Source organism: Pelobates fuscus, chromosome 12 (assembly GCF_036172605.1).
Source record: "Pelobates fuscus isolate aPelFus1 chromosome 12, aPelFus1.pri, whole genome shotgun sequence".
Lineage (NCBI taxonomy): Eukaryota > Metazoa > Chordata > Amphibia > Anura > Pelobatidae > Pelobates > Pelobates fuscus.
Window position 1 is genome coordinate 137,546,341 of NC_086328.1, and position 12,442 is coordinate 137,558,782.

The window sequence follows — 12,442 nt, forward strand, 5'->3', positions numbered from 1 at the left end:
GAAGTTATGATGCCTGGAGGCACTCTCCCTTTCAGGGGTTAAACCGTTCTTCAACGGTTTAACCCCCAGAGCAGTCAGCTGATGCTCTCAGCCAATCAGTGACACCTCCTTCACTAAACTGACTTGAGAAAGGTACATTTCTTACCAAGCCAGTTTAGTAAATGGAGAATAACTGGCTGAGAGCAGCAGCTGAATGCTCTCAACTAATCAAGCGCACCCCTAGCCAGCGCACTCCACGCTTTCTGAATATAAAAATTTAGAAGCCTGATGCCGCCGGGGAAGGAGGGGAGATCACCACTGGAGCCAACTTTGGGGTTAAACCCCTGAAGGTAAGAGTGAATCCAGAGGCATTCTAGCACCATAACAACTTAATTTAGATGAAGTTATTTTGGTGCCTGGAGTGTCCCTTTAACATGTAACAGCTTGCTCATTTTCTCCATTGAAAACTATTTTTGTTTATCTGCACTTTTGCAACCCTATCTAAATCATTCTAGCCCTGTCACCCAACATGTTACAACTTGATGCAGAGTAGTAATATTTTGACCACAAAGTGGCCGTTGGCATGCATGCAGTTCAATACAGTAAGGGATTAGTGACTTACCGGAGGAGACAACTGCAGGTGAAAAGTAAATTCCTGGGAAGGAAAGAGTTGCAGAGACCACAAATGAGATGAGGAGGGAGCAGCTGGGACACAGTTTCCAGACACCTAAGAAATAAGAGAGATGCTCTAGTCAGTTCAAAATAAAAGCATGACAATAGCGATACTGGCCTGCATACGCAATCCGTGTGGCTGATTAAACTTGCTGTTCAGGAGGCCGTCTAAGTCTGTATAGATCAATTTTTATAATTCTGAACGTTACCCAATTGGTCTTCCGTGGAACCCTAGGGTTCCACCAAAACAAAACCGGTTCTGCTGCAAATTGCCAAAGCACTCTGGGCCCCCCGATGGGTATTGTTGAACAGATAGTATTAGATGCTGGGAAGAAGTGACAGTCTGTCTGAGTGTGTTTATGGGCGTCAGTGTATCTGTCGGTGTGTATGTGTCTGTGTTTCTATGTGTTTCTGTTTGTTAACGTGTATGTATATTTGTGTAGTTATATATGTGGCAGTGTATGTGCAGACATCCCGGCAATCAAACTTCAACACACACCTGCAAACACAAACTTGACATAAAGACACCCTTCACTCAAACACCAATACTAGACACAAATGTACATCCACACTTAAAATCCAACACTACATCCAAACACACCTCTGCACGCAAATACAAACATTACATACAAATACACCCTGTATTAAAACGCTAAAATGATATACCAACACCAACTCTACACACAGAAATACACCTGCTCCTAAGTACTACAATCTGTTTACTAACTGTAGAAATTAGTGTATATTTGACAAAAAAACAACAACAAAGGAATATATTGCAATCTGCTAATTAAAAGGTCTGTGCTACAGGTCACTTTTTGTAACCCATACCTGTGCCATGTTGGTCACACCTCTAGATTTATTAAGACGACCCCCCCACCACCACCACCACCACCTTTCTACTGTGGAATGCTACAGTATATTTTGTGGGGAGTTTGTAAATGACATTCTATTATCTGGATCATGTAGAGGGCTTGGAATGAAAGCAATTCGAATGAGTAGGTCCACGAGTCTATTAGGCAATATTCTCGGTAATATAATATATATATATTTTTTTCTTTCATTGATGGACTAGCAAACAGACAAATGTGTAATAATGTTACTGTTACCTGAGGGCAGCTCTGGTTTCTGGAATATGTAAGTTCTGGAGCTTCTGGACAGTCCTGACCCATGGATGTTTCACACAAGTTCACGGACACAGGAACGGACGAGCTAAGAATACAGAAAGAGATGCCATCAGCTCTGGAAAGGACATACAGAAATCACGCTGAGCGGTTCTTTACACCAGACATACTTGAGTTCCAGCGTCATGTTTCCAGTAAGCGGGCTGTACTTGCTGAGAGGAAGCGAAAAGGAATAATTGCTTGACCTGGTAAGACAGAAACCGATGCATGCAGTTACAATCTAACCCAATTTGTTGCCGATAACACTGAAATAGCGAGTCTTCATTACTGCAAAGAGTTGCTCACCTGCAAGTGTCTGGGGAGGTACATGAGTGATTAGTGATTACAGTCCCTGTCTCCAGAACACGGATGGAGGATAGCGAGGGACGATACTCTGTGAACGCAAGAATACGATGCTCATCAGCAGATACACATAATCACATCAACGACAAAACCAGTAAAGTTGACCACTCACAAAAAAAGGTAAGAACTGTTCCTTTAAGAAGACTATGTTTAGATTTGAAGTATGCAATGGGGAATATATATTATCTCTACCCAACTCAATAATCATTCTACAGAGATCAGAATGCTCACGGTATGTGTTGACCTGCCAGGAAACGGAACCTTTTAGAGTAAGGTTGATCTGAACCCTCTGCGCTCTACAAGTACACGCTATAAAATGTGTATTTAGAAAGTAATAAAAGGTTTCAACCCATTGGATGGCATCAGAAATCCACAGATGGGCACAGTTGCCCAACTTAACTTGCCCCTCACCATTGTCCTGTGTGCTGTTCACAGTGGGACTGTAGGTTGTGTCCTTTTCAATACTTCGCTTGCCACGGTAATCCTTGCCAGGCAGGCTGTTGGGACTGTGTTTTGTTTTGCCTTGTGTATAGGGAGGCGGAGGACTGACCGGGCGAGGAGGACTATCCAAGAAGTTGCGGTTTTTGTCCAGGTAGCGTGACTTTGCCTTCCTGACAGTCGCAGATGGTGCATTGACTTTGAAGGAGATGAAAAGGTTAAGTCAGATTGCAATTAGAGACAGGCACATAGAGGAAGTATATGATTTCATTTCCGGGATGCCTTACCTGTCGCGGAGAGGATTTCTGTGGGAGATGCAGGGATCTCAGAAGAGACGCTGGGAGAGGCAGACGTGTAGAAATGCGTGCAGCAAACAGCCGCGCAAGGAGGATTTATGCAAAGGTTTATGGTAACAGAAGGATCAGGATCTCCTAGCCAACCTAGAGAGAGGAAAACACGGGTTACTAGGGTAGTATAACGGAACACTGCAAAATCTCTCACTTGGAAGTAAAACTGATAAAAAAAATAAAGCATAAAAAATATTTTCTTTTGCAGGATTATGGTTTCTATTTCCATAAGGAATTAGTGTTTTTTATGTTTTGTTTTTTTTCAGTTCCAAATACCAATGAATGCTGTCTCCGTACCCTTATACTTATACAGAGAAGTAGGGACTTCAAACAGTTTGCTTTTACGTAATAAGGGGCCAGACCAGCTGATTGGGTTCCCAAGTCAGCACAAAAGAACTTGGACCGAATATCTGGCCATTCCCAGTGGACCCCTCAAAATATAGTTAAATGTTTCATTTGCTGCTCTTGGTTGTAGCCCTGAAACTGGTAAGTTAGAGCTAGGTAGACATGCTGTGCATGACTAGTGAGGGGTCTCCTGGCCTAGATAATCTCCCATTAACTACAGGTGTACTGAGTCAGTTGTACTGAGTTTTTTTCCCCACTGAGTGGACAGGTTTTAATCAGCACAACGTCAGCGGCAGGAGCTGAATGAAAGTTTTTTTTTTTACTCTCATAGTTTTTTGTTAGAGTAAAAATAGCAATTTTTAGAATGCATTTAGATGCCCTAACCGGTGTCATTTTTCATATCTCTGGATGTTTTTTTGTTTACAGTCATGCATTTAAAATACTGAAGTAGAAGAGAAAAAGTGTTCTTGACATAAATTGATGGACCTGACATGGAGTCCAACCCAGACACACCTGTGCGTTTCGTGGTTTCTGATGGCAAAAGGGTAGAGCCTTTCAGCTGTGTTGTGTCAAAGTTCTGACTTGGCCTTAAAAAACATGTAGAGAAAACTCCAGTTAGCTAAAGAGCAAATAACGAGAGCAGGTAACAGAAAGGAGAAAGAGGAAGAAACAGAACAGGGACGATCAGCGGTGAGAGAGGAAGAGGAACGAAGAGTGAGACGGACGTACCGTGTGCACAGAGCAAAAGGCAGTGTAAGGCGGATCTGCTGGAAGAAAATCGGAATGCAGGTTCCAGACGGAGTGAGAGCACTGCCAGCAGCACAGAAAAGTGGGGGTTCAGAAAGAAACATAAGAAATGAGAGGGAGAGGTTGGGGAGCAGAGAGAACCAATTAGTCTTGGCTTGCCTTGAGATATAATGTTCTATAAAAAAAGGTTCTATTCTGCTTCTATGACCATCAAGCAATGTTCTAATCTCTGTATTAATATGCTATTGGTCTTGCCTATGAGATGTACTACTGAGCAGAGATCCCTCTAAGCATTGATCAGTTCAGCACTGAAAGTCTTTAAAACAAACCACCCTGGAGCTTTCAATGGACAGTTTTTCTGCAAGCTGTAGGTTGTGAGTTTTGCTTAACAGTTTTAATTCCAGGATCATTTACATGGAAATACATATAGGTAACTCTGCTCCTGAGTCCTCCTTACCGTTCCCCCCACTACTCATGCTCATAATCTGGGGAACAGAAAGGACCGCAGCTTACCCCTCCATATCAAGAAGTTCATCTTCACTTCGTAGGTTCAACACATACAGTGTGGTCATGGAGATAACACTACAGTTGGACAAAGAAAGCACAAGGTTAGAGCCATGTTTTGGTAACAGATTATGGTATTTAGTACACATTCTAATATTGGATAATTCATTCTAGAGAGCCGAACAGTCAGATGAGAACACTGCAAGTAAGCTATGTAGAGTTAGAATGGATAGGGATCAGAATATTTTAAGGAAAACAAAGGTCACAGTGGAGGACGTGGGTGTGGATAAGATGTCTTCTTTCATATCAAGTCAAGAAACAGATATGTGAATACTGAATATGTTACTACACATAGACTGTAAGGGACCCAGAATCACACGGTGCTGGTTCTTTTACTGCCAATTTAGAGTCCACTAAGTGTGGGAGTAATGAAACTTTGTATATGTGACAGATGTCACAGGACAGGAGAAAGGCTTGCACTGCACCCAAATGTCCTTCTATGGAAATGGGGAGGTGAAGGATGTGGTGGGATAACGAGGACAGGGAGGGACGTGGTATCAAGGGACTGGAAAAATAAGAGTACTGTATGTTCTGCTTAAACAGGCCTCACCTGAAAGCCATGATAATAACCAGCGCGATGATGGTGGCCTGCAGGAAACGTTGACTGACACAGCTCTGTTCAGCTGGGGCTGAGGTAGTCTACAGAGCAGAAACAGGAATAACTGGTAAGATACATAGTATGACATCGAGTAGTACACACACCAACACACTATACTAAACTCACCACAACATCAAATGTATGGTTATTATCTTACAAGCCCTACAACACAAGGTCTGATTCACTCACGCGCACTTCTCAACATGATTCATTCACCCACCCATTCTCAATGAGATTCATTCACGCCCCCTTCTCAACATGATTCATTCACCCACCCATTCTCAATGAGATTCATTCACGCCCCCTTCTCAACATGATTCATTCACCCACCCATTCTAATTGAGATTCATTCACGCCCCCTTCTCAACATGATTCATTCACACCCCCTTCTCAATATAATTCATTCACCCACCCATTCTCAATAAGATTCACTCACGCCCCCTTCTCAATATTGGATCGGGAAAGAGGGCACCAATTATTCAGTCCTCCAGCCTAAACTCAGAATTGCTTTAGAGACAGCACCTAGTCATATGGGGGTCCAGATTAAATCACCATTTTTTATATTTTAGTTTGGTGGGAGGGACAGGTTAGCTTCCAAAAGCACAAGCTCCCAGTGCCGGGATTACAGAGGCAAAGCTGTGTGTTTTAATTAGCTCTAAAAGGATAACATGGGGTTTATATGTACATTTATGGATTTCAGCTTCATAAAACCATTGCTGTATTTTAATTAATGCTCATGGGTCATATCTCCCAGAATTTGGTTATACAGGCTCCTCGTTGTCCCACGTGTAAATGAAATCAAGGAAGTAGTTGTTTAAATTGTTAAACCCTGAGCTAACATTTGGTACAATAACAGCACACGTTAGTTTAGGGATTACAAATGTCCAGGTGATTAAATCCTACGTGGCAATGATTGACGTGGACACAATTAAAAACAGAGTTCTAGTTAATGTTTTAAAGAGATGACGCATTAAAGGAGATACAGACATAAATACTAAAATATTAAGCTCTGCTGGAATTGTAATTCTCCTTTAGGGACTAGGAATTGTCCAAGCTTTCTTAGCCAATCGTGGTTCTCCACTGTTTTCAATGGAAGCATTGGGCATGTCCTACCAACACCTTCTCATTAGGTGCGGTATGAACTTCAACATTCATGATTGGCTTATTCATTAAAATACATGAATGAAACAACTCAACAAGGTGCAGCTTATCATCTATTAGCTTTCTTCATTTATGTTTTTACTTGAAGGTAGCTATGAAAAAGCCAACACAAGTTAATTAGGATTTGTTTCCTGTACACGACGGTGCAGCATCTTTTTCCACTGGGGTATCTTAGTGTGAAATAAGCGATTGTGACCCTTACAGAGGGCCTGTACAGCAGAGAGTTCACCAGAATGACTAAAAACAACTAAGAATTATGGGAAACCATTAATAGTAAGAATTATAAATCTGTCATCAGTTGTTCATCATGTAAAAATGTGAACAGGTTTTTAGACTTTATAAATTAAAAATAATAACCTGGTGTAACTTTATAGGTGATAAAATTGTGCTAGCCAAGCTGCAGGCAAATGCACATAAATGTTGGGACTATGGAGTCCGCAGGCTGCTAGAGTTGTTGGGGACACGATTCACAAATTATACAGTGCTACGGTATTCTAGAAATAACCGTTCACAGCCTAACAATCCCGACAGACATAAACAAATCATCAAGCTGTCCGGATTGCTGAGTGAGGTATTGCGTTGAAATGCTTAAAGTGACACTATAGTCACCAGAACAACTAAAGCTTATTGTATTTGTTCTGGTGAGTATAATCATTCCCTTCAGGCATTTTGCTGTAAACACTGATTTTTCAGAGAAAATGTAGTGTTTACATTGCCCCCTAGGGACACCTCCACTGACCACTCCTTAGATGGCTGCTAGAGGTGCTTCCTGGGGCAGTGCTGCACAGTGTGACTGAAATTCAGTGTCTCCTCCCCCTGCATGCAGACACTGAGGAGATGCCGATTGGCCATGGCTGTGTTTGACTTGTGCTGGCTCTGTCCCTGATCTTCCTCCTTGACTGTCTCAGCCAATCCTGTGGGGAAGCATTGTGACTGGTTTACAGAATCACTTATGATGATGTCAGCCAAGCAGGCAGATCAGGGGCAGAGCCAGCAGCTGCACACTTAAACAAAAGCTAGATTTCACTATATTTACGGGGGAAGAAGGAGGCCAGGGGGGGGGGGCTAGATGGTGATTCTAACACTTTAGGGTCAGAAATACATGTTTGTGTTCCTGACCCTATAGTGTTCCTTTAAAAATACAAACAAAAAAATAAAAATAAAAATTGTCAAGGGGTCCCCTTTGTGCCCTAATCACGCACTTAAACATCAAAACAACACTTTCATCCATCAAACTCCATCTGATCAATACATTATCTTGGCTGAAATTCGAGCACATTATGGAAGCAATGCTACTTTTATTTCAATTAAACATTTACGTCCTAGAACTATGACCTATAAGTATTTCCAGTTGTAATGGCTCCCCAGTCCTACAGTGCTGGCATATCTGTCAAGCACATATCTCCCAACGCTTCAAAGAGACAATGAGAGACACTTTCATTTTAGGGGTGTTTGTGGGGATATGGCCAGGGCTGTTATGGGAAATTTACGTAACTTAATTATAACAATTTCTGAAGCTGAAATGTAATGTAGAAGAAGACTAATCTAGTTTAGTTACACAAACTGATTTCTAAACACATTTATTGTAGTATAAAGACACATTACTGGGAGTATTATTACTGTGGAGCTCTGTTATACACTCAGACACATTACTGGGAGTATTATTACTGTGGAGCTCTGTTATACACTCAGACACATTACTGGGAGTATTATTGCTGTGGAGCTCTGTTATACACTCAGGCACATTACTGGGAGTATTATTGCTGTGGAGCTCTGTTATACACTCAGACACATTACTGGGAGTATTATTGCTGTGGGGCTCTGTTACACACTCAGACACATTACTGGGAGTATTATTACTGTGGAGCTCTGTTATACACGCAGACACATTACTGGGAGTATTATTACTGTGGAGCTCTGTTATACACTCAGACACATTACTGGGAGTATTATTACCGTGGAGCTCTGTTATACACTCAGACACATTACTGGGAGTATTATTGCTGTGTGGCTCTGTTATACACTCAGACACATTACTGGGAGTATTATTGCTGTGTGGCTCTGTTATACACTCAGACACATTACTGGGAGTATTATTACTGTGGAGCTCTGTTATGCACTCAGACACATTACTGGGAGTATTATTGATGTGGAGCTCTGTTATACACTCAGACACATTACTGGGAGTATTATTGCTGTGGAGCTCTGTTATACACTCAGACACATTACTGGGAGTATTATTGCTGTGTGGCTCTGTTATACACTCAGACACATTACTGGGAGTATTATTACTGTGAAGCTCTGTTATACACTCAGACACATTACTGGGAGTATTATTGCTGTGGAGCTCTGTTATACACTCAGACACATTACTGGGAGTATTATTACTGTGGAGCTCTGTTATACACTCAGACACATTACTGGGAGTATTATTGCTGTGGAGCTCTGTTATACACTCAGACACATTACTGGGAGTATTATTACTGTGGAGCTCTGTTATACACTCAGACACATTACTGGGAGTATTATTGCTGTGGAGCTCTGTTATACACTCAGACACATTACTGGGAGTATTATTGCTGTGGAGCTCTGTTATACACTCAGACACATTACTGGGAGTATTATTACTGTGGAGCTCTGTTATACACTCAGACACATTACTGGGAGTATTATTGCTGTGGAGCTCTGTTATACACTCAGACACATTACTGGGAGTATTATTGCTGTGGGGCTCTGTTATACACTCGGACACATTACTGGGAGTATTATTACTGTGGAGCTCTGTTATACACTCAGGCACATTACTGGGAGTATTATTGCTGTGGGGCTCTGTTATACACTCAGACACATTACTGGGAGTATTATTACTGTGGAGCTCTGTTATACACTCAGATACATTACTGGGAGTATTATTGCTGTGAAACTCTGTTATACACTCAGACACATTACTGGGAGTATTATTGCTGTGGAGCTCTGTTATACACTCAGACACATTACTGGGAGTATTATTGCTATGGGGCTCTGTTATACACTCAGACACATTACTGGGATTATTATTACTGTGGAGCTCTGTTATGCCCTCAGACACATTACTGGGAGTATTATTGATGTGGAGCTCTGTTATACACTCAGACACATTACTGGGAGTATTATTGCTGTGGAGCTCTGTTATACACTCAGACACATTACTGGGAGTATTATTGCTGTGGAGCTCTGTTATACACTCAGACACATTACTGGTAGTATTATTGCCGTGGAGCTCTGTTATACATTCAGACACATTACTGGGAGTATTATTACTGTGGAGCTCTGTTATACACTCAGACACATTACTGGGAGTATTATTGCCATGGAGCTCTGTTATACACTCAGACACATTACTGGGAGTATTATTGTTGTGGAGCTCTGCTATACACTCAGACACATTACTGGGAGTATTATTGTGGAGCTCTGTTATACACTCAGACACATTACTGGGAGTATTATTACTGTGGAGCTCTGTTATACACTCAGACACATTACTGGGAGTATTATTGCCATGGAGCTCTGTTATACTCTCAGACACATTACTGGGAGTATTATTGTTGTGGAGCTCTGCTATACACTCAGACACATTACTGGGAGTATTATTGTGGAGCTCTGTTATACACTCAGACACATTACTGGGAGTATTATTGCCGTGGAGCTCTGTTATACACTCAGGCACATTACTGGGAGTATTATTGCTGTGGAGCTCTGTTATACACTTAGACACATTACTGGGAGTATTATTGCTGTGGAGCTCTGTTATACACTCAGACACATTACTGGGAGTATTATTGCTGTGGAGCTCTGTTATGCACTCAGAAACATTACTGGGAGTATTATTGCTGTGGAGCTCTGTTATACACTCAGACACATTACTGGGAGTATTATTGCTGTGGAGCTCTGTTATACACCCAGACACATTACTGGGAGTATTATTGCTGTGTGGCTCTGTTATACACTCAGACACATTACTGGGAGTATTATTACTGTGGAGCTTTGTTATACACTCAGACACATTACTGGGAGTATTATTACTGTGAAGCTCTGTTATACACTCAGACACATTACTGGGAGTATTATTGCTGTGGAGCTCTGTTATACACTCAGACACATTACTGGGAGTATTATTACTGTGGAGCTCTGTTATACACTCAGACACATTACTGGGAGTATTATTGCTGTGGAGCTCTGTTATACACTCAGACACATTACTGGGAGTATTATTACTGTGGAGCTCTGTTATACACTCAGACACATTACTGGGAGTATTATTGCTGTGGAGCTCTGTTATACACTCAGACACATTACTGGGAGTATTATTGCTGTGGGGCTCTGTTATACACTCAGACACATTACTGGGAGTATGATTGCTGTGGAGCTCTGTTATACACTCAGACACATTACTGGGAGTATTATTGCTGTGTGGCTCTGTTATACACTCAGACACATTACTGGGAGTATTATTACTGTGGAGCTTTGTTATACACTCAGACACATTACTGGGAGTATTATTACTGTGAAGCTCTGTTATACACTCAGACACATTACTGGGAGTATTATTGCTGTGGAGCTCTGTTATACACTCAGACACATTACTGGGAGTATTATTACTGTGGAGCTCTGTTATACACTCAGACACATTACTGGGAGTATTATTGCTGTGGAGCTCTGTTATACACTCAGACACATTACTGGGAGTATTATTACTGTGGAGCTCTGTTATACACTCAGACACATTACTGGGAGTATTATTGCTGTGGAGCTCTGTTATACACTCAGACACATTACTGGGAGTATTATTGCTGTGGGGCTCTGTTATACACTCAGACACATTACTGGGAGTATTATTGCTGTGGAGCTCTGTTATACACTCAGACACATTACTGGGAGTATTATTACTGTGGAGCTCTGTTATGCACTCAGACACATTACTGGGAGTATTATTGATGTGGAGCTCTGTTATACACTCAGACACATTACTGGGAGTATTATTGCTGTGGAGCTCTGTTATACACTCAGACACATTACTGGGAGTATTATTGCTGTGGAGCTCTGTTATACACTCAGGCACATTACTGGGAGTATTATTGCTGTGGGGCTCTGTTATACACTCAGACACATTACTGGGAGTATTATTACTGTGGAGCTCTGTTATACACTCAGGCACATTACTGGGAGTATTATTGCTGTGGGGCTCTGTTATACACTCAGACACATTACTGGGAGTATTATTACTGTGGAGCTCTGTTATACACTCAGATACATTACTGGGAGTATTATTGCTGTGAAACTCTGTTATACACTCAGACACATTACTGGGAGTATTATTGCTGTGGAGCTCTGTTATACACTCAGACACATTACTGGGAGTATTATTGCTATGGGGCTCTGTTATACACTCAGACACATTACTGGGATTATTATTACTGTGGAGCTCTGTTATGCCCTCAGACACATTACTGGGAGTATTATTGATGTGGAGCTCTGTTATACACTCAGACACATTACTGGGAGTATTATTGCTGTGGAGCTCTGTTATACACTCAGACACATTACTGGGAGTATTATTGCTGTGGAGCTCTGTTATACACTCAGACACATTACTGGTAGTATTATTGCAGTGGAGCTCTGTTATACACTCAGACACATTACTGGGAGTATTATTACTGTGGAGCTCTGTTATACACTCAGACACATTACTGGGAGTATTATTGCCATGGAGCTCTGTTATACACTCAGACACATTACTGGGAGTATTATTGTTGTGGAGCTCTGCTATACACTCAGACACATTACTGGGAGTATTATTGTGGAGCTCTGTTATACACTCAGACACATTACTGGGAGTATTATTGCTGTGGAGCTCTGTTATACACTCAGGCACATTACTGGGAGTATTATTACTGTGGAGCTCTGTTATACACTCAGACACATTACTGGGAGTATTATTACTGTGGAGCTCTGTTATACACTCAGACACATTACTGGGAGTATTATTGCTGTGGAGCTCTGTTATACACTTAGACACATTACTGGGA

General features: G+C 41.5%; 2 protein-coding genes across 6 annotated transcripts in view; one reads left to right on the forward strand and one right to left on the reverse strand.

Moving 5' to 3' along the window:
* The window catches only part of TMEM258 (transmembrane protein 258), a 455,842-nt gene that overhangs the window by 17,790 nt on the left and 425,610 nt on the right, over window positions 1–12,442 (forward strand). The gene's annotated exons all lie outside the window — the stretch shown is intronic.
* The window catches only part of MYRF (myelin regulatory factor), a 169,602-nt gene that overhangs the window by 1,520 nt on the left and 155,640 nt on the right, over window positions 1–12,442 (reverse strand). For 3 of the 5 annotated variants that reach the window (XM_063437749.1, XM_063437748.1, XM_063437752.1), the window contains 10 exons: window positions 5,169–5,257; window positions 4,568–4,636; window positions 4,037–4,117; window positions 3,821–3,894; window positions 2,903–3,055; window positions 2,589–2,813; window positions 2,121–2,208; window positions 1,946–2,020; window positions 1,761–1,863; window positions 602–706 (listed from right to left, as the gene is read on the reverse strand). In XM_063437749.1, the coding sequence (XP_063293819.1) occupies window positions 602–706; window positions 1,761–1,863; window positions 1,946–2,020; window positions 2,121–2,208; window positions 2,589–2,813; window positions 2,903–3,055; window positions 3,821–3,894; window positions 4,037–4,117; window positions 4,568–4,636; window positions 5,169–5,257 (1,062 nt within the window). The remainder of the gene's footprint in view (window positions 1–601; window positions 707–1,760; window positions 1,864–1,945; window positions 2,021–2,120; window positions 2,209–2,588; window positions 2,814–2,902; window positions 3,056–3,820; window positions 3,895–4,036; window positions 4,118–4,567; window positions 4,637–5,168; window positions 5,258–12,442) is intronic. The other 2 variants (XM_063437751.1, XM_063437750.1) reach the window with 1 other exon arrangement.